The 23,533-nt window shown below is 34.1% G+C and overlaps 1 protein-coding gene across 1 annotated transcript in view; it reads left to right on the top strand.

Annotated features, from left to right (window-relative positions):
* LOC114336546 (tetraspanin-9-like) overlaps positions 1-23,533 on the top strand; it is a 116,117-nt gene that overhangs the window by 77,537 nt on the left and 15,047 nt on the right. The window contains exons 3-4 of the mRNA XM_050659093.1: positions 15,506-15,765; positions 20,812-21,043. Of these exons, the coding sequence (XP_050515050.1) occupies positions 15,506-15,765; positions 20,812-21,043 (492 nt within the window). The remainder of the gene's footprint in view (positions 1-15,505; positions 15,766-20,811; positions 21,044-23,533) is intronic.

The following is a 23,533-nucleotide window of genomic DNA, read 5'->3' as shown; positions in this document are numbered from 1 at the left end:
TACTTATAATTATTGACAACTAAATAAAAACTCAATTCTCCATTGTTGTTATGCACCCTAGTTACTACCTAACAACCAAAGTATCTATCTTGATAAAATGAATGAAACTAGTCAATATGACGAAAATGTTTGATTGTATAATTTATAATGGTATCAATCGTGCAAAAAACGTTATAAGCATGTCGAACGTTAAGGGTAACCGATCTCAGGCAATAATTGGAGTCGTCGCTCCGCTCCTCCTCCAAACAATTGTCTTCGATCGGTATAAAACCCTTACCGTTCTCCATACTTAATATACTATTTTCTACTTGAAATCTGAGAATTTAAAAAAAAATAATTAGAATTCTAAAACCGCTTTAGAATTTAGTTATGTTGTGGGACGAGAAAAAAAGAGAAAAAATAAAACTTACCGATTTGCCGCATGGTTTACAAAATGATCCATCTCCTTCTAGAGAAAGTTCCGAATAAGGTGCAATCCATAGCCTTAATTTAGATGTCATCTTTTCACACAAATAGTGTAGGAAACAAAGGTTGAACCTTGCAAAATGGACACAAGTCCGGTTTTATTTTTTTTCTGGTATATCAAGGGATGCTTATTATAAGACTAACTTTTTCTGAAAAAATTTCGCCCCGGAACCCCTCTTTTCACCCCTTTAAAGGGGGTAATTTGTGGTTTTTGCGGAACGTAGCCTTTCCTGTACCTTTTATAAAAAAATTATTTTATAGAAATATGAAGAGGACTATATTTTCTACGATTTATTTCCCAAAGCATCTGTCTATCTACCACCGTTTAGCGGGGGTGGCGCCTCAAAGTTGACATGTTTTTAAAAAAGATGTTTTTAAAAAAAATTTATTTTTCCCTAACTGTAACGGAAATTAAGAAGAAATCCTACCGCAATTATTCACAAGTAATTGATTGATTTTTTGGTACAGGTTCCACTTAAGGGCAATTGCCCTTTTTTAATTACAGGGTGCTACATTTTAAAAAACCCCTTTTTATACCATCTGAACCGTTTATGCTAGAGTAAAAAGACTTTCAGCGATTACCCATGTACTGGTGCTATTTACAAATTTGTATAATGCACCCCCATTTTTTCCCCGGAACCACCCCAAAAAAAAAGAAGAATTAATAAATAAAGTGATTTTCTTGGAATCCTTCACACACAATGCCCTTTATTAATATGCTTTATATATCATTTTGTGCATGTTATTATTACCCATGCATGGACACCAAAAGCGATGTCCTAGTGCAACCCTTGTAGCCAAAAATAAATAAATAAAATGGGGGGTTGAAAATTTTTTTTGTTTTTTGCTTTTTGATCCATATGGGCATATGCTTCATCAATAGTGCTTTTCAAAAATATATATGGTTATTGCAACATCCCTGCGAAAACCACCCCTATCCTTGAAAATATACTGCAGAAACTACCCCTATCCCTTGGCGAGCATCTTTTTACGATTTTCTCATTACCTATGCATTTTTTTTAAACAAAACTTATACAAGGTTAAAGACCACTATTTATTCTAAAAATTAGATCCTATTCATTTTTTTCGTATAATCAACCGTTACGGCACAGTGGCGCCGTGAACATCATATATGCTTTGGCGGGCTCCAGTTTTTGTTTTTTTTTTTTCGTCATCTGTTTGTTTTATTGATAAAGTACTTATGTAAAATAAAACAACACAGTGTAACCTACAAATTATGACTTATGCACATTTTACAATCTTTGCGCCCCAAAGCCACAGTGGTGGCCCAAAAACAATTTTTGCATATTTTCGCCACCAACACGCATTTTATTGCCTTAGTGCTATTTTAATAGCACAATATTCACCCTTAAGTGGTCGCTAAGCAGTGGCGGATCCAGGGAGGGGTGATGAGGGCGATCACCCCCCCCCTCTCAAACCAAGTGATGTTATATTTAAAGATAATAAAAATATTCATTTATTTTTATAAAAATTTAACCAATTGCCACCCTCCTCTTAACGATGCTGGATCCGCCATTGTCGCTAAAGCATAAAAAGTACGCCATTTTTATAAAAATAATAATATAAGTATTTCTATAAAAATAAATGAATATTTTTATAATCTTTAAATATAATATCACTTGGTTTGAGAGGGAGGGGGGTGATCGGCCCCATCACCCCTCCCTGGATCCGCCACTGCTTAGCGACCACTTAAGGGTGAATATTGTGCTAGCATTAGCATTAAGGTAGCATTAAGGCAATAAAATGCGTGTTGGTGGCGAAAATATGCAAAAATTGATTTTGGGCCACCACTGTGGCTTTGGGGCGCAAAGATTGTAAAATGTGCATAAGTCATAATTTGTAGGTTACACTGTGTTGTTTTATTTTACATAAGTACTTTATCAATAAAACAAACAGATGACGAAAAAAAAAAACAAAAACTGGAGCCCGCCAAAGCATATATGATGTTTACGGCGCCACTGTGCCGTAACGGTTGCTTATACGAAAAAAATGAATGGGACCTAATTCTTAGAGTAAATAGTGGTCTTTAACCTTATATAAGTTTTGTTTAAAAATAATGCATAGGTAATGAGAAAATCGTAAAAATATGCTCGCCAAGGGATAGGGGTAGTTTCTGAAGTATATTTTCAAGGATAGGGGTGGTTTACGCAGGGATGTTGCAATAACCATATATATTTTTGAAAAGCACTATTGATGAAGCATATGCCCATATGGATCAAAAAGCAAAAAACAAAAAAAAATTTTCAACCCCCCATTTTATTTATTTATTTTTGGCTACAAGGGTTACACTAGGAAATCGCTTTTGGTGTCCATGCATGGGTAATAATAACATGCACAAAATGATATATAAAGCATATTAATAAAGGGCATTGTGTGTGAAGGATTCCAAGAAAATCACTTTATTTATTAATTCTTCTTTTTTTTAGGGTGGTTCCGGGAAAAAAATTGGGGGCCATTATACAAATTTTTAAATAGTACCAGTACATGGGTAATCGCTGAAAGTCTTTTTACTCTAGCATAAACGGTTCAGATGGTATAAAAAGGGGTTTTTTAAAATGTAACACCCTGTAATTAAAAAAAGGGCAATTACCCTTAAGTGAAACCTATACTAAAAAATCAATCAATTACTTGTGAATAATTGCGGTAGGATTTCTTCTTAATTTCCGTTACAGTTAGGGAAAAATATATTATTTTTAAAAACATCTTTTTTAAAAACTTGTCAACTTTGGGGCGCCACCCCCGCTAAACGGTGGAAGATGTACAGATGCTGTCGGGAAATAAATCGTTGAAAATATAGTCCTCTTCATATTTCTATAAAAGAAATTTTTTGTAAAAGGTACAGGAAGGGCTACGTTCCGCAAAAACCACAAATTACCCCTTTTAAAGGGGTGAAAAGAGGGGTTCCGGGGCGAAATTTTTTCAGAAAAAGTTAGTCTTATAATAAGCACCCCTTGATTTACCAGAAAAAAAATAAAACCGGACTTGTGTCCATTTTGCAAGGTTCAACCTTTGTTTCCTACTCTAAAATGTCTAAAACGTTTTAAAACGTGTTCTTTGCTTTTCGGTATACGCAACAAAACTAAACTAGGATATAGCAATTTGTGACTAAACTCTGATACAGTAACCGACTGTACAACTGATAATAAACTAATAAAGCTTAGGGATTTCCAAATAGTTAACCTTCAAGTCTCGATCACGTACATTTTCCTAGAAATCTGTTATATAAACAAACCATTGATATTTTATTATTGACCCAAAATTTTATTATAGAATGGTTTAGTAATAGAATAATATCATGGGTAGCACCATGAAATTTTAAAAAAGGCACAAATAGGCGGAATTTACGAACAAAGGCAAAAAGTGCAAAAAACAATTATAATAGGCAAAATAGGCAACAAAAAGGCATTTTGCCTATAATCCGAGCTTTAGTGATTAATTAGTGGGGTAAAGCTCCGTAGATCCGTTATAGTAATGTATACCGATAAAACTTAATATCAAAAATTGTAGCGAACTTTGAGCTGCACAATAAAAAATTAGTTAGAATATTACAGGGTGGTCGATAACATAATGGCAGACCAAACCTATGTTTTTTTTAATAGTACACCCGGTATTTTATTTTATATTCGAACTCTTCATAACTTTTCCATTATAAAAATGTAAAGGTTTGGTATGTTATACAGGGTATTTACAAAGTTATAACCAATTTTATATGAAAATCGTAACAAGCTCAACTCCCTGCATAAATAAAAGTAAGCACAAGGGCAATGGTTTATTGACGTCATATTGTTTTACTTATTGTCAAAATTTTCGTAAATGATTGATATTGCTAATTTTCTTTATATTGAATACAGGGTGAGTCAAAGTGCAAGTAAATTATTTTCTCAGTAATTTTAAATAGAACACCCTGTATTTTATATCATCGAAAAGTACCATTACCATACTTTAATTTTTATATACCTAACGTTGCCTATGTGTAAATTTATTAGTTTTCGAGATATTTTCATTTTTCAGAGCAAAATTATGAATAATTACGGGTCTAAATCTTTCCAAATTTTAAGTAAGCCATGACTGAATTGTCCAAAACTGACAATTTATGATTACTGATTATCAATCTATAATCAAAGTTACAATTTTTGTTATTAACATTTATTACTATCTATTACTATAATGGATCTACAGAACTTTACCTCACTAACCAATCACACTGTATGGATAAATCGATTTTTTTTAATTTCAAACTATTTTAAAAATGTGACTAATGCAATGACATTTTAAAGTACGTTAATAAATCGATATCTGTTACATAAAACTTGATGGTGGCTCAGCGGCATTAGACTGCAGATCGAGAGGTCCCGAGTTGGAACCCGGCTGTCGCGTATCTTTTTTTAATTGTTTTAATAAATATATAAAAGTTTATATACTTAAAATTATATATATTATTTTAAACAACCGTGGTATTATAAAAAGTACTATTTTATACTAGTGTAATTTTTGGAATCATATTTATAAATAACAAAATACACCTACTAAAAATTCATATTTTCTAAGTTAATTATTCTTTACAAACATGTTGTGTCATATAATATACAATCAATGCACATTGATTCTCCTACAAGGATTACAAAAACTTCATCTACCATAATTGATTATATTGTCTCAGATTTCTCACCCCTTGATGTCTGCGCTACAACTGTTAATGCGGGACTATCTGATCATGAAGCGGTTTATACGAAGTTTAACATCTTTAGCAAGTCCTCCTCGAAAACTCGACGTTTAGGCAGGATTTTTTCTGGTCGGAACTTTCGTAAATTCCAAAATTTATGCTTAACCTCTGAGTGGCACTTTCCTTCCATGGACGTCGATTATAATTTTAGTGATTTTTTTAATAAGCTGGTCTGTATCTTCAATAAAGCATTTCCTTTAATCACAATTAAGCAAAAACATCGCAAACCCTGGACTACCAAAGTTGTCCGCATATCAGCCAAAAACATGCGTTCTCTACTGTATATCAAGAAATTTACTACCAACGTCTCTGTTACTGAATATATCACCAAGTACAGGGCAATCTATTTAAAACTTATAAAATCGGCTAAAAAATTGTATTATCAAAATCGTCTCAGAAGCTCCAAAAGTGTTGCAAAAGAAACTTGGTCCATAATAAACGATCTTCGAAATAAAACTCACACAGCTCAAACATTTTCCCTTCCAGACCCAGAAAATCTAAATGAATATTTTGTTAATGTGAGTAAAAATATAACATCAACTATTGTGTCACAACAAGATCCCATTTCCTATCTCCCTAATTCAGGAAATGTTTCGAATTCATTCTTTATAAGACCGGTTGGTAAATCTGAACTGATCCAAACAATCAATAGTATCAAAAGCAAATCTTCCTGTAGTACCGATGGACTATCCATAAAAATTTTCTCAAATCTCCCAGACAATGTGTTGGGAGTCCTCATCTCTCTAATAAATGATTCTTTTGAGAAAGGTAAATTTCCAGAGTGCCTAAAGACGGCCATCATTATTCCTCTTCATAAGGGTGGTGAAAAATCTATTGCCTGCAATTATAGACCTATTGCATTACTACCGGTCCTCTCCAAAATTATTGAAAGACTCCTAAAAGCCCGACTTATGTCCTTTCTCGTTGATAACAAGATTTTATCACAAAATCAGTTTGGATTTTTAAATAATAAATGTACCACCGATGCCGTGTTTTCTGTACTACATGAGGTTTATCAAGCATTAAACAATAATCTCCACACTGCCACTGTTTTTTGTGATTATGCCAAAGCTTTTGATTGTGTAAATCACGACATTTTGATAAAAAAACTAGATTTCTATGGAATTCGAGGTATTTCTTTGAACTGGTTTCAATCTTACTTGGAAAATAGGAAACAACTGGTTAGAGCAAATGATACAGACTCTAGTCTCAAAAATGTTGTATGTGGGGTACCGCAAGGTTCAGTATTGGGTCCTCTACTTTTCCTTATCTTTATTAATGACATCACTAGTTTAAAAATCGATGGTAAAGTTTTTCTTTTTGCTGACGATACCAGTATCACTTAGAGCAACTCAAATATCGCAACTCTTCATGCTACTATAACTTCTGATCTACTCACAATAAAATCCTGGTCAGATTCTAATTTACTCTCTTTTAACGTAGATAAAACAGTAGCATTACCCTATAAAGGAACTCTTCAACCCTTACCTCTTCATAACAGCCAGATCAGTATCGTTGATTCTGTAAAGTTTCTTGGTATTTTTTTAGATAGCAACCTTAAATGGTCCCTTCATATCGATGTGTTAAGCAAGAAACTATCCTCAGCTTGCTTTGCAATAAGATCTGTCTCTAAGGAAATGGATTTAGCCTCTTCCAAAATAACTTACTTTTCATTGTTCGAGTCCCATCTTCGATATGGTCTGCCTTTTTGGGGTTTTGGTACAGCTGCCCAATCCGATGTTATTTTTAAATTGCAAAAAAGAGCAATCAGATATCTGTTTGGCCTCAGAAGAACAACACATTGCAGAAGCTACTTCAAAGATCACAGAATTCTAACATTACCTTCTTTATATATTTTAGAAACTGTTTGCTTAATTCGTAAACATCTACATGTTTTTCCAGAAAGACCTAGACATGACTATTTCACCAGAAATTCTACTTTTGACATCTATTTACCGATCCCGTCCAGTGAGTTAGTAAAGAAATCTATATTATATTCTGCAAAAAAACTATACAACCATCTCCCTCTACAACTTAAATCTGCAACATCTTTCCCCAAGTTCCGTAAAATGACTAAAGCCTATTTATCTGAAAGACCATATTATTCAATAGCAGAGTTTCTTAACCAATAACTAAGAAATTACAGTATTGTTATGTATAAGTAGAATCTTAATCTATATTTGAGTGTCATATGCAGCAGCATAACTTATTAAATTACTTATTAAATTTCTTAAGGTAGATTACGCAATTTGCAATTTTTTTTTTAATTTTGCAATAGATTGTTACTGATTTTTATGAACTTTATTATGTTTTATTTATATTGACGATTTGTATAATTTTAGTAAATTGTATTTTTTATTGTTTTTATTTATTATTCTTGTAAGCTTTGTCTATAAAATTGTTAAATTTTTCATGACAATAAAGCATATTTCTATTCTATTCTATTCTATACAATAACAAAACCGTGATATTATAAAAAGTACTTTTTTATTACAGTGTAATTATTGGAATTTTAAGCATTTAATATCGCTAAATTATTTTATATTCTCTCCTATAAATAATAAAAAGGTTTTCTATAAAAAAGTTATTTTTTATAAAAGTGTAATTATGTCAATTGTATTCATAATCCTCTTTAGAAAGTTAGGTATTTGGAAAGTTTGTGCGAGGCAAGCTATGTTGCTGCTTCTTAGAAGGACAGTGATGACGATTTGTTGATTACGTTTTTCCCAAAGTGAAATGTTGTACAAGAGATAAAGACATTTTTGCTTTCCCCACCACACGGGATTTCTGGTCGAGAGCTTTTTGTAATTTTAGTAAGTAGTAGCGAACGACACTTTGATCTGTAAAGACCTGTAGCAATCAATAAAGAGTTCTATCAAAAACTGTCGTAGGATATTATTTTAATTTGCCAAAGTAATATTTTATAGCAACATATATTCACGGTAAACTAATCGTGAATGAAACAGTGAACCATGGCATTTTGTAACACTTTTTACATACATTTACTACGAGTAATTTCAGCACGAGCACAGAAATGAAGCAAATAATAAACATAACCTACCTTTTTGTCTAAATTTCAACATTGACCGATTAACAATGGGCATTGTTGGCATTGACCGGATAATGATGGAAATGTTATCAAGAATTTAAAATTATCATCAATGTCCAGTTTTTATGGACAGTAACGTTAATATTCGGCCATTGTCGACAGTGACTAGTTCAACAGGCCATTGTCGATATTGACCGGTTATTAACGTTATTGACCGGATTTACGTTATTGCCCGTAACAACTATATTAATTGATTGGTACAGAAAATCAGTTAGTTCAGGCAGATACCTGAATTATTGGTCTTACCATAAACACTCAATAAAAGTTAATTTGGTTAAACAAATATTCCATCAAACTAATCTAAAAAAAACTAATATAGCCTCGTTTTTAACCAATTCTATCCTCCCGCAATGTTAAAGCATCTAAAATTTAATAAAAAAATTTTTGGTTTGGTAAAAGGTATATTAGTTTAAAAAGCCCATATAGGGCTACAAACATAGAAACAAAATGTATTCGCTCTGTAGCAAGAGCATCATGAGGGTTACAATAACATGGTGAGCCAACCAAAAATACAAAGGTCAAAGCCTTTCAAAAACAGACTAAAAGTCTTACATAGATGCAAACATGGCAAAATCCAAACATCATCCAGCCTCAAAAGTCCACTGCTGAACATAGGCCTCCTCCCCTCGTTTCAAACCCCATCTATCCTGCGCCGCTCTCATCCAGTTTTTATTTACCTTTCTTAAGTCGTCAGTCCATCTTGTAGGCGGTCGACCGACGCTTCTCTTGTCTTCTCTTGGCCTCCATTCCAATAACCTCTTCTTCCATCGCCCATCTGTCATTCTGGCTATGTGTCCTGCCCATCTCCACTTCAACCTGGCTATCCTCTCGATGATGTCAGTCACCTTTGTTCTTCTCCTGATTTCTTCGTTTCTGATTTTGTCTCGCAGAGTTATTCCTAACATTGACCGCTCCATTCTTCTCTGCGTGATTCTTAGTTTGGTAGCCGAGGCTTTTGTTAAGGTGAGTGTTTCTGATCCGTACGTCAAGACTGGGAGGACGCACTGATCAAATACCTTTCTATTTAGGCATGTAGGCAACTCACTTTTAAAAGTTTCTCTCAGTTTTCCAAATGCTGCCCACCCAAGACCTATTCCTCTCTTCAGTTCATGAGTCAAGGGTTATCCCTGCCAATCGTATTTCATGTCCCAGGTATTTATATCTATCTACGAGTTCTAGTTCCTTCCCAACAATACTGATGTTCTGGTTGGGTACCAAATTTGTCATTATTTTTGTTTTCGATATGTTTATATTTAAACCTACATTTTCTGCAGCCACAAAGAGTTCTTGTACCATCTCTCTTGCCATACCTAGATCCTCAGCTACCATGACTATATCATCGGCGAAGCGTAAGTTGTTTAGGTATTCTCCCTCTATTTTTATTCCCTTTGTCATCCAATCCAAACTCTTAAAAGCATGTTCTAAGACCGTATGAAACAGTTTAGGTGACATTGGGTCTCCTTGTCTAACCCCCCGTTCTATTTTTATGCGATTACTGTTAGTATGTAATTTGACAGTGGTTGTTGCCTGTAAGTATATTTTGTGTAATAATTTTGTATACCTATAATCTAGCCTGCATTCTTTAAGCGCCTGTAATATTTTGCTTAGCTCAACTGTGTCAAAGGCTTTATGAAAATCGATAAAAACTAGAACTAGAGGTTTATTGTATTCCACTATTTTCTCTATTAGGGTTTTTATACTTTGTAGATGGTCATTTGTTCCTTTGTCTCCTGCTTTGTGTAATATAATCATAGTAGCGTTGTTCCAGTCTGTTGGAATATTGGCGTTGTGAAGGCAGGTATTGAAAAGTAGCTTAATTTTTTCAAGTAGTATATTTCCTTCAATTTTTAGTGCTTCTGATACTATTCCATCTTCGCCTGGGGTTCGATTATTTTTCATTTTCTTCAGAGCCTCTTTGATTTCTGATTTTGTTATATTGGGCATTAAATCTGATCCTTGATTTAATACCCCAGTTTTTACTGTAATTGAACGTTGCGTATTGTGATATTTTTTTCTTGATTTGTATAACTCTGTGTAGAACTCTTCGACTATTTTTAATATTTCATCTCTGTTTGCAGTTTCTTTTCCAGTTCTGTTTCTTAGCTTGTTGATTTCTATTTTTCCTTTTTGTACGCTTTTCTTCAAAACTTTCATGTTCTTATTTTGCTCTATTGCTTGTTTTGTTTTTTCTACATTGTAGTTTCTTATGTATTTTCTTATTGCCTTTGTGATCGTCTTATTTATTTGATTTAGCGCTTCTTTGTTGGAACTGGTATCTCCTTTCATCTGTTGTCTTAGTTTAATTAGTTGTCCTGAATAAGGGTTTTAGTAGGTTGACTTAGTTTTTCATCTTTTTGGGTTGTTGGACAATATTTAGTTTGAGCCTGTTGTATTGTGGTGATTATTTGTTTATTCAATATATTAATGTCTGTTGTTGTTGTATCTTTCGATGTATCATTAATATATTTTTCGAACTCCTGAATATTAGTTGGTTTTGCCCATTTCTTTGGGTGTTTCTTATTTATCATTTTGAGTCTTTCCTTTTCGATCGATATCGTTATTTTAGCTCTTACTAACCTGTGATCACTGCTTGTACTGAACTGGTTTAACACATTTACGTCTTTAAATAATTCTTTGTTGTTTGTTAAGAAATAGTCGATTGCGTTCCTTGTTTTTCCATTAGGACTTTCCTAGGTCCATCTTCTGTGTTTTTTCTTTTTAAAGAAGCTGTTCATTTGATAGAGATTGTTTTCCAAAAGAAAAGTTAATAGTTGTTTGCCTCTATCATTTCTGCCTTCGTTTCCATGATTTCCCAATATTATTTCAGAGGAGCCTTCTTTGGTACCTATTTTGGCGTTGAAATCACCGCCTATTATTAAGAAGTGGCCAGGATTTTCCTTGATTGCACAGTCACAGGATATTTGGTCGTAGAATATTTGGACTTCTTCGTCTGAATGGCCTGTAGTAGGTGCGCATACTTGAATGAACTTTAGGATATATCTGGTGCTAATTTTGATGTTTAATTAGACCACCCTTGTTGATATTTGGTTTATTGACACAATTCTGTTCGCAATTCTTTTGTGAATAAAGAAGCCGACACCTCCGACTGTCGATTCCTCTTCTCCTTTGTAGTACCACAGATGGCCTGATGGGAGTGACATAAGATTCTCTCCTTTTTTTCTAACTTCGCTGATACCCACAATACCCCAATTCACTTTTGAAAGTTCTTCCTCCATTTCTTCGAACCTTTCTTCGGTAGAGAGCGACCGAGCATTATATGTGGCGATGTTGAGGTTTATATTTTTGACGCACTTTGAATGGGGTTGGTTTACACTGGTCGGGTTTGTGGCATTTAAACACCGTGCTTGCTTTGCATGTTGGTGAGTATTCATATTTATTCCCACGAGTAGCTGGGGATCGTTGTCGATTCCTGTAGAGCCCCGCGTACAGGAACAAGGCTAATTTTCAATGGAATTTCGCCCGGTGTCCCAAGAGCATCGTTAGCGGCCGCGTGACGTGCGACCATTCAGTTTTTAGCACGATAGCTTCCACCTTAACTTACGGATTTTTTGCATCTGGTTTTCTCCATATTTGGTTGGGTAAGATGGGGAGGGAAAAAAGGTGTATATGGGAAGAATCTGTAGTAGAAAGAAATATAGTGACCCGTCTGCCTTCGGAAACCTAATCGCCATTCGGTGTCAAAAAAAACAAGAGTTAGGCTGATAGAGAGAGAGGCCAAGAGAGGCTGATAGAAAAGATTAAAGACATTTCATAAGCGTATGAGTATTGGTACGCTTTGTGTTCCCGCTCATACTTCGGGGTGTTGACTACAGACTGTATGGCTCGTCCAGCATGCCATAGCATGAAGGATAAGGTTCACTTCATTTTTACAATGTAGACACCCTAAACTCCATGGTCTGACAACAAAATCCCAAAGGATGGATAAAATTCCTATGGCTACGGCCCTAGGGCAACATATGACTCCCACACGTGGTAAGTGGGTCAATAGGTAACAATTAGTTCATTATGTTACAAGAGGTGACAGGCAACTAACCTGTTAGTTACACTGACGATGCTCTTGTTACAGAGCGAAAACGTTTTGTTTCTATGTTTGTAGCCCTATAGGGGCTTTTTAAACTAATATACCTTTTACCAAGCCAAAAATGTTTTATTAAATTTTACTTGTAATTAATGGTATACTACAGGAAATTCTTCCTTGTGGATTGTTAAAGCATCTATTCTTTAACACTTCATCTGTAGCACCAACTATTGTTAATATTTAAAGTCATAATGATAATGCAGCTAACAACCATAATGATGACATTCCAGATGTATCTACATATTAGTCTGGGCTGATTATCGGAGAATAGGCCATTTTTGGGAAAAGTTATTTACCAGCAATTTTATTGCTGGAATCGAATCTTATGATTGTATATATTAATAATATAGGTATGCAAAGTCCACAGATAGTGTGCTACTTTTTTTTATAGACAAAATGGCGCCCGAAAATCGTGTTTTTTTCAATTTTTGCTCTATAACTCCAAAGATTTTAACTTTACACCAAAAATACTCAAATAAAAATTCACCGCAATTAAATTCTGCATAGAGACGTGTTTTTTACGATTTACTTCGATGAAAACTTTCCCCGGAAAAAGCGGGTTTTTCCAACAAAATCTTTAATTTTCAACTAAACTTTTAGATAAGTAATTGTTAATCAATAATTAAATAACTTGGTAACGTAAAAGCCCTTTTCGTATAGATTATAATTCAAGAAGCCGATGGAAATTGAACGAACAGTTTAGCAACAATTGAATTGTTAATTAAAAATTTACGGTCGCTATAATAACGACAATAATTATGATGCATAAGAATAACTATGATTTTTTCATAAAAAGACACTATACCTATCTAATGTACTTTACGGAATTGAAATTGGACTATTTAAGCTGCCTCAGGAATATTTTAAAATTATAAAGATTTTTTTGGCTTATAAACAAATAGAATATCTCGGGAAATAATAAACTAAATTAAATTATAAAAACGGTATTCAAAAAACAGCGACAGGACGCTTCTTTAAAAAAAAACTTTTAATTATGATGATCTGAGATACAACCGGTCAAAGTTGACCGGAATTTACGGCAAAGATATAAACAATAGGATCATAATTTTCAAACCATCACCTTTTTATTTTTGTCATCTTTCTCCACACCAATTTTCATATCCTTAAAGTACTCATAACATATATTATTATAATAGAAACTATCGATAATACGTGTGAAAATTGCCAAAAATAGCAAAATTCCAATCAAAAATTAGGTTGGAGAAAATGTAACCCTCAAAGTTCAAAATCGGTATACGTTAAAAAAATGCATTTTCTCGGCTTCCCATGGAGCAATTTCCTTCATTCTTTTTTGTTCCCAAGTAATTCGAGTAGAGCCATCGAACTAACGCATTATTAAATGTCAAACTTGCTTTTGTTTTCTTATAAAAAATTATTTTATTTATTATAACACAAAATTTTAATTTGTTTAAATAAAAATTGTTTAAATAATTATACAGCTTTAAAATGAGAATATTTATGTTTCTTACTTTAAAAGGTACACTTGTAGTAAGTTTATCTAAAAAAAAGCCTACAACTGGAAAAAATATGTAGTTTTCTCTTCTTATAAATAAATTAATCTATTATAACAAAACAAAAGCAAGTTTGACATTTAATAATGCGTTATTTCGATGGCTCTACTCGAGTTATTAGGGAACAAAAAAAGAATGAAGGAAATTGCTCCATGGGAAGCCGAGAAAATGCATTTTTTTAACGTATATCGATTTTGAACTTTGAGGGTTACATTTTCTCCAACCTAATTTTTGATTGGAATTTTGCTATTTTTGGCAATTTTCACACGTATTATCGATAGTTTTTATTATAATAATATGTGTTATGAGTATTTTAAAGATATGAAAATTGGTGTGGAGAAAGTGGACACAAATAAAAAGGTGATGGTTTGAAAATTATGATCCTATTGTTTATATCTTTGCCGTAAATTCCGGTCAACTTTGATCGATTTTATCTCAGGAACCACTCGTCATAATTAAACGTTTTTTCTTTTAAAAGAAGCGTCCTGCCACTGTCTTTCGAATACCGTTTTCACAATTTAGTTTAATTTAATATTTCCCGAGATATTCTATTTGTTTATAAGCCAAAAAATTGTTTATAATTTTAAAATATTCCTGAGGCCGCTTAAATAGTCCAATTTCAATTATGTAAAGTACATTAGATGGGTATAGTGTCTTTTTATGAAAAAATTATAGTTATTCTTATGCATCATAATTATTGTCGTTATTATAGCGACCATAACTTTTTAATTAACAGTTTAATTGTTGCTAAACTGTTTATTCAGTTTCCATGGGCTTCTGGAATTATAATCTATACGAGAAGGGCTTTTACATTGCCAAGTTATTTAAATATTGATTAACAATTACTTATCTAAAATTTTAGTTGAAAATTAAAGATTTTGTTGGAAAAACCCGCTTTTTCCGGGGAAAGTTTTCGTCGAACTGAATCGGGAAAACACGTCTCTGTACAGAATTGCATTGCGGTCAATTTTTATTTGAGTGTTTTTGGTGTAAAGTTAAAATCTTTGGATTTATAGAGCAAAAATTGAAAAAAATACGATTTTTGGGCGCCATTTTGTTTATAAAAAAAGTAGCACACTATCTGCTGACTTTGCATACCTATATTATTAATACATACAATAATAAGATTCGAGTCCAGCAATAAAATTGCTGGTAAATAACTTTTCCTTGTATTTTGCTAATTAGTCCAGAGTAATATGTGAAATGTTTCCCGGTGCCTAATCATGTTATATTTAAAACATACATGTTAATTATAATAATTCTAGTCAATGTTTCCATGACTGTTTAATTTTAAAGGTTTTTACCCAAATATTTTCAATTTTGGTGGCTTAGCATGTCAGCATCCTGTTCAGCACTGATGATGATCTGTAATCAGATCAAAAACTAGTTCTGCTTTTGTGATGTAGCCCTTTTTAGGGAATTTTAATAAATATACCTTTTATAAAGGATTTTACTTAACTTTTTTGTGTTATATGGTATACAGCCAGCTAAAGGAAAACCTTTTTCCTTGTGGATATGTGAATATATTACTAAGATTAATAATTTATATTTTTCAGACTGCAATCAGACCACTCTTGTTGTGGAGTGTTGGGTCCTGAAGACTACAATAGCAGCGCACTGCAGATACAGATGCAAATTCCTGTGAGCTGTTGCTTGAAACCGCCAAGGGCAGGGAATAGCACCTGCGGCGAAGCAGATCATCTTCACCATGCGAGCGGTTGCGACGAAAGACTGCTAGCGTATCTTAGATCAACTGCTTCGATATTAGCCATTCTCGGCTATTGCGTTTTAGCCTTCCTTAAAATGTGCTTCCTAGGTAGGTGAATTTAATAACCTATTATTTAATGGTTAAAATTGATTCCTTAAATTTTTTTCAGTTTTTTTTTTCAAGTTTCATCGTCAAGCGAAGACTAAAAATCTCATAGCATGCTTTGTTAACTTCTGCTCTAAACAGTTCTGCGGTGCTGCATTCCAAACCGTTTTCTTATATTCCTAAGCTAAGACATTTTTCGTGTTCCCATCTTGTAGGTATAAACCTCTTTTATTGCCTACATTTTCACACTATCTTTTTGTCGATTTGTTATTTGGTATCTTCTGTTTCTAATTTATCTTAGAGGATTTGTAAAATTTTACCTTCTCTTATCCTGTCTGTGGCGACATATTTCGCTTGGAAAAGGGTATTAAGTAGGAGATACCATATCTCCTAAACTATTCGCCGTTTTGTTAGAGTGTTATGAGAAATAATATTTGGAAAAATTGGAGTCAACATAAATGGGGAGTTTCTGAACAACTTAAGATTTGCAGACCATATAGTCGTAGCAGACCGTTTAGTTCGTCCAACTTCTTTACAACCTTCAGAGCTCTGGTACAACAGTTGGTCTTACAATTAACTTTTCCAAAACACTGTATAACCAAATTAGTACAGGCCAAAAGCATTTTAACTAATGGTAAGTAAACAGAATAGTCTTCTTCTTCCTTCTTGTATGTAGGCTTTAAAGCCTGTTTCTTCTTTAATATTAGCCTCATAAATTGTTTAAATTGTGGCACCATCATTCGTATTGTACTATCCTCTGCCATTCTACTAATGTGATCGTTCCACTCCTGTTTCCGTTTTGTCATCCATCCATTTATGTCTTCTACATTGCATGCTTTTCTTACGTTTTCGCTTCTCTCCCTATCCAACAGACTTTTCCCTGATATTCGTCGAAGTATTTTAATTTCTGTTGTTTCTAGTAGTCGTCTCGTTTTAGATGTGTCAGATCTTGTCTCCGCCGTGTATGTCAATATAGGTCTAATTGCTGCTTTATAGATTCTTGCTTTTGTGTCTTGTCTTCTTCCAGATTTTGTCATTAAGAGATCCCGCCGCTTTACTTGCTTTTAAGCTTTGTTGTCGTACTTCTTCTTCAACATCTCCGTAACGTTATATCTCTTTCCAGATATCTAAACCTTGCTTCCTGCTTTATGATTTTCCCATCAATTTCGATTTTACATCGTAGTGGGTATTTGGATGTTATCATACATTTGGTTTTTTCTGCTGATATTATCATATTGTATTTCTTGGCTGTTGTATTGAAGATGTGTGTTATTCTTTGGAAATCGTCTTCTGTCTCGGTGATTAATACAGCGCGTCTGCATAACATAATATTTGGATTTCTTTGTTCCCCATCTAGGATCGAAATATCACGGAAGGCTTTTATGACCTGAAAACCAGTTTTACGTAACAGAAACCTGTCGATAAATATTCGAAAGAAGGTCCTGAAATGTTATGTGTGGTCTATCCTATTGTATGGTTGTGAGACATGGACGTTAAAAACCACAATGCTAAACAAAATAGAAGCATTCGAATTGTGGTGCTATCGACGAATCCTAAAGATATCGTGGGTTTCTCGCACTTCCAATGAAGATGTTCTTCAAATGATGAATTCAGAACGTCTGCTCATAAGCATCACGAAGAGAAGAAAAACAGAATACTTCGGCCATATAATTCGACGACCTAAATACCATCTGCTTCGCCTTATAATACAAGGAAAAGTGGAGTAACCTTTCATGACTGCGTAATATTATACAATGGTGTGGCTGCACAGAAGAAGAATTATTTCGCGCAGAAGCCGATAGAGAGAGGTTTCAGGAAATTGTAAACATGATGACGGCCAACGTCTGAATACAGACACGGCACCTAAAGAAAAAGAAGTTCCCCATTCTGTAACCATGACCTTTACGAACTGCTTCTATTATTTGGTCCATTATTATATTAAAGAGCAGTGGGCTTAAAGAGTCACCTTGTCTGACTCCGCTTTGTACTGGTATAAACTGTGTTAGTTTTCCATTTTTCCTTGTTTGTATTCCATCATGGAAGTAGATGTTTTCGATGGTTTGTATAATCATGATTGGTATCTTTCTTCTATACAGTAGGTGTAAGACGTCTTCGACTTGGATGAGATCGAAAACCTTTGGCAGGTCTATAAAACATAGATATGCTGGTTTATTGTACTCGATGGCCTTTTCTGTGATTTGTCTTAGTACAAATACGGCGTCTACGCAGAATCTTCCGGATCTGAATCGTTGTTGTTCATCTGATAAAGTTGTTAATATATTGATTAGGTCTTGTTGTTAGTTGTTTAGATTATTAGTTATGACTTTTGTGGTTAGCTTAAGTGCGGTGTTTAGTAGATTTATATCTCTATAATTGTTGGGGTCTTCTTTGTCTTCTTTCTTGAACATTGGTAAACAGAATAGTGTATAGTGTATACCTACACCTATAAGTATCTGCGCCACGAGATTAAATTAGAAAGAGACAATCAAATGACAGAGTTAAATATGAACAGCTTACGGAAAACTGGGGGAAGTCATTATATCCAATATTCCTGAAGGAATATGTGCTTGAAAAGGAAGGTCTTTGAGCAGTATGTACTCACAGTTCTAACTTATGAAGGAGAAATATTGACACCTACCAGAAAAGTAATCAACAAAATCCAAGTGGCACAGAGAGCAATGAAGAAGTAAAATCAAATAGTTACGAGAAACGCTGGTGTTACGGATGCAGTTAAAAGATTTACAACGCTGAAATGAAACTGGGCGGGACATGTTGTCAGATTGAAAGATGAAATATGGACCAAGAAATTTTTTAATGAAGACCTAGACACGATGCTTATGGTAATCGAGGGCGTCTTTCAATAAGACGGTCGAACTACATCAAGCGCATCGGGCGCAACTGGATTCAGGGCGCTCAAGATCGGATGCAATGGAATTATTTACGGGAGGCTTATGTTCGGCAATGGACTCAAAACGGCTATTGGTAATGATGATGACTGGGCGAATGACTTGGCCCTTTAATTTAAATAGAACTTTTGTTGTTAAAGGTCTTTCACAACATATACTAGTCTCCCTGAACATCAATACACTTGTTCCAACGAGATTCCCATTTACAAATTCCATATCTGAAGTGAGAATCTGGAAGGTCTACAAAATACGCTTCCACATCTGTTATGGCCTCATCATTTTATGAAAATCGCTTTACACACATGAATTTTTAGGTATTGAAGCAGATGGAAGTCGCTAGGGGCCAAATCTGATGAAAACGATGGTTACTCCAACAATTCGAACTTTAATTCATTGATTTTAGCCATTGTTAAAATGCTCATATGACAAGGCGCTTTGTCCTGATGAAAACGGATTTTTTTCTTTTGCAAACCGGATTTAACCGGGTAAAATGAATTTTTTTCTTTAGCTGGTCTAAAAGGTAACAATAATATCCAGAATTTATTATTTTATGAGTTTGCAACTAATCCACAAAAAAAAATTCTCTCGTAAAAAGAACCAGTTTCACACGACTCTTTAATACGGCGGATTAAACCGGATACGGATTTAACCTCTTGTTTTGATTCAGGATCATGGTAATAGACCCAAATCTCATCCATAGATGAATCGACGCACAAAATTTGCTTTATTCTTTGAAAACTCTCTAAATGTTTCTGAGAAAGTCACATCCGAAGGTGTTTTTATTCCGTTTTTAGTAAATTCGGCGCTCATTGTGAACACAGATTTCTGAATCTGTTTATATTCGACGATTTTCCAATACCATATTCTGTATTTTTTCTATGATTTCTAGTGATGTTGCTGTTTTTGGACGTCTTTGAGGTGGATCGTATTCAAGGCTTGTACTACCACGTTTAAAATTAGCACTTACCTAATCTTTCTATTGTACTAACTGCAGGTGGTGAAGAGTCTTATACACTTTCAACATTCGTTCATAAGATTCCTTTGCTTTTAAACCTTCTAAAAATAAAAATTCAATCCCTTGAATTTTCAATTATTTCCATTGTAAAATATGCTATGAAACGTCGGTACTAAATGGCTTCTTCTTCTTCTTTCTACACTTTTGGCGTGCATACTAGTGCATTTGCCAGCACATTTCTTTGTATTGCATTTGGTCTTGTTCATGGCAATATGCAATACTGTTTCTATGATATAAAGGAGTTTAAACTCAATAAAGCAGTTTAAACTTTTATTTCTCTAGGATAGTCTTCTTTTATTTATATGTTCATCTTGTTGATGCTTAAAAATTTATTTAAAACATCTTTGTTTTTTTTTATTTAGCTAATGCCTCGACAACTAATGGCCATTGGCATGGTAGGTACGGTGAATTTTTGCAGTTAGGTACCTAGTGTCATGTATAGTGTTTGTGTTGAGTAAGTGTCTTGTTACTTAGCAAAGTCGGCGTCATTGTCTTTGCAAAGCGAAGCTAATTGTATCCCAACGTCTGCGGTCCCTCCGGTGAGTACCGATCAGGACAGAAACATATTTGTTTTTTGTTAATATTTTGTAATATAACTTTGATGTGAGAAGTGTCATCTGCTCCTTCAGCTTGTAGCGCTTTATGTATATCCCATTGAATTGATTTTATTAATTGGACAATGAAGAAAATGTGGTCCAAATCTTCTTCCTGTCCACACTCACAGTTTGGATGTGTTTTAATGTTGATTGTAAACCAAAAATGTAATGACAGATTGAAATGAAAAAGTGTACCATCGTAACAAAATTAAATTAGGCTGGTAACAGCAATGCCCTCTCTTATCGAACTGCAAAACTTATTGAACAGCCTAGTAGTTATAATACACTAACCCCAAGCTCTTCTTAACTTATAAATGGTGTAGGTGACAAATGTATGTGAATATGAATATGAACAATATGTGAATATAAATTTTTACTTTAAAACTGTAAAAATTATAAATTGGACGTATATTTGTACGGTCCTGTTTAACTGTATAAGTGTATATTATTTAATACAAAGAATTGCACAAAGAACGAAATAAACCTGCATACTTTCCTTAGATTGAACTAATATTTAAATATTTTATTACAGGTATCTTGCGTTACGAAATTCGCGAAATGATCCAGAAGATCCGCATTCTTCGAGCAGAGTTGGAGCTACCCAATGTGAACGGTATCGTTCCAGGCTCGTTAAGGGCAGAAAGTGCGGAGAGCGAACGGGAATCGCTTTTGGTAAGGCCTGAGAGTGCGGCCCTGCTCTCTTCACCGCCAGCTCAGACGAAAAATCCCAACGGAAACAACAATTACGAAATGAGGGAGTACAGGTGAGATATTTAAAAAACAAACAAAAAATATTTACTCATACACTTTAGGGGAAAATATTGATGAAGTTGTAACAACATTAGAGACTTAAAGTTGCTTGAAAGTTCTTGGGTAAACAACTCTGCGTAAATGTCTAGACATGTTTAAGAAGTAATGCAATCCTAAACATAAATTTGAATGAATGAGTTAATACGAATATTTAAGTTTTTATTATAATACTTATACATATCATTTTTTTTTTAAATACTGATTTATTTCTTCTTCTTCCTCCTCCTCTTTCTGTTCATTGGCAGATTGATACCTCTATGGAAGGTTGTCACTCCATCTTTTGCGCGGTCGGCGGATAGTTTTTCTACCGACTGGTGAGTTATCTCTTGCTATTTTGACCACACGTGTCTCTCCCATTCTGCTTATGTGGCCATTACTTTTTTGTCTATTGAATTTCCATTCGTTTATACGCTGTACGTTACATTTTCTTCTAATATCTTCATCCCTCTTTCGATCTCTCAGCGGAGTTCCTGTAAATTCTTTTCAGTACTCTCATCTCTGCCGTTTCCAGTAGTCTTTGTGGTGTGGCTATACCAGGTAGTGTTTATGATACATATGTCATTATTGGTCTTACACTGGCTTTATAAATTCTTAACTTCATCAGAGTAGGATTCATAAGCGTAAAATATGTGATATTTCTTTAGGATGTCAAACAATTGTATATTCATTTAGTTAGAAATTTTTGTATCCATTTAGGTTTGTAAATAGATGTTTTGAAAATAGAATATACAAGATATGGTTGACTCTTTTAGAGTCTTCAGCTTAAGTCTCCATGAAACAGTCCCATTATATGCAGGTGTCCCTTATTTGACGTATATCCAGTAAGAAAGCCTGTTATAACTCTGAGCTAGTTCCTGCTCGTTTTTCGCAGTAATTCATCACTATTAGCACATGTCCGTCTAACATACATTCTGCCATGTGTTTGACCATGTATATTTTTCCAGTGAGAGTTATGCTGCCTTCGGATTTTTCTGGTCGCCGAAGATGCTTTTTGGCACTCTCTTCTTAATGATTTTTTTTTCAAAATTAATTTTTTTAAAGTTATTCATGAAAAACGGTTATAAAACTTGAGTTTTTTCCATGGAAAAATGCATAGTTGCAATCACAAATAACTTGGAAAGTGTCAATTTTGCAAAAAAAATTTATAGAACAAAATTTACTCAGAATTGGTCACACTGTCGATTTCCGTAGTTATTTTGATTAAAAAAAATTCATCCCCCAGATGGGGCTGTTTTCACTCCCAGGGCAAAAGCGCAGTTCGGCATATGGTAGATTTTGACAAAGGTTATAATTACTACATAAATCCAAATTTTCAAAAAAATCGACCTTGGTTCTCAAAATTCCACGAGAAAATGACTGTTGATGAGACTAAATAGGCTAAAAAAACAGAAAGGGAGACATCCTCGTAAAACGAAACGAACACCCTCGAAAGGAAAAGGGAGCAGCCGAGAAACTGAAGAAGGAGATTGACAGTAAAATAACGGAAATGAGCATGGCTGTTTGGAAAAAAGAAAATTATTTTTCCATCACGGCATTAGACCCTGGGTTTACAGAAGAACAACTAATAAGCGCGATAAGAACATAATAGCGGTATCCCCGAGGACGAAATAGATGTCAAAAAGCTACGTATAAATAGGCATGGAGAACAGGTGGCGACCGTAGCCGTACGCCCCTCAAAAGTAGAAGAGCTACGGAGGTATAGTACAATAATAATAGGTTGGATGTCATACCCCATAATGGAACGCCATACGCCGATAAGGTGTTATAAGTGCCTCCATTATGGGCACAACACCTATGAGTGCAAAGGGGAGAGCAGGGTAGCATGATGCTACAACTGCTTTAAAAACGGGCGTACAGCGGTACAGTGTAGCAGCACTGCGTACTGCTTAACTTGTAAGGAAGATGGGCATAGAATGGACCGCATGACATGCCTAGCATATAGGGCGTGAGTGTACGGCAAGGGAGGAAAAGGCGACCCATAAAGAATTAAAAGAAAGAAAGCGAAAGGATGAGAGATGGTTTCCTGGAGAACGGAGGTGGGCCCCTATACAGCCCACTAGTGAAACAGGAAACCACCTCTCATAGGGTAAATTTATTGATATTAATCATACATATTTATATTATTTATATTTATTTATTTTATTTATTTGAAAATTTTATGTATACATATTTTATGTATATAAATTTTATTTATATATAATTTAATTTCACATATAACTTTAAAAATCTTAATGTGTTGTGTTTTGTCCAGTATACCATTTTAATTTTTTATTTATTTATTTACCTATTTAATTATTTTATATTTACACCTTTATTTTATTTATATTTATTTTGTTCAATATAATACAAATAGATATGAGTCAATTCTGTAGGGAACTGAACCAAAAATGGACCTCAAGAACCAACCTGGTATAAGGATAATGCAGGTGAACGTGGGCCGCGCA

The sequence above is a fragment of the Diabrotica virgifera genome, chromosome 8 (assembly GCF_917563875.1).
Source record: "Diabrotica virgifera virgifera chromosome 8, PGI_DIABVI_V3a".
In the NCBI taxonomy this organism is placed as follows: Eukaryota; Metazoa; Arthropoda; class Insecta; order Coleoptera; family Chrysomelidae; genus Diabrotica; species Diabrotica virgifera.
Note: the sequence above shows the minus strand (reverse complement) of the source record. Positions and strands in the feature narration are given on the sequence as shown.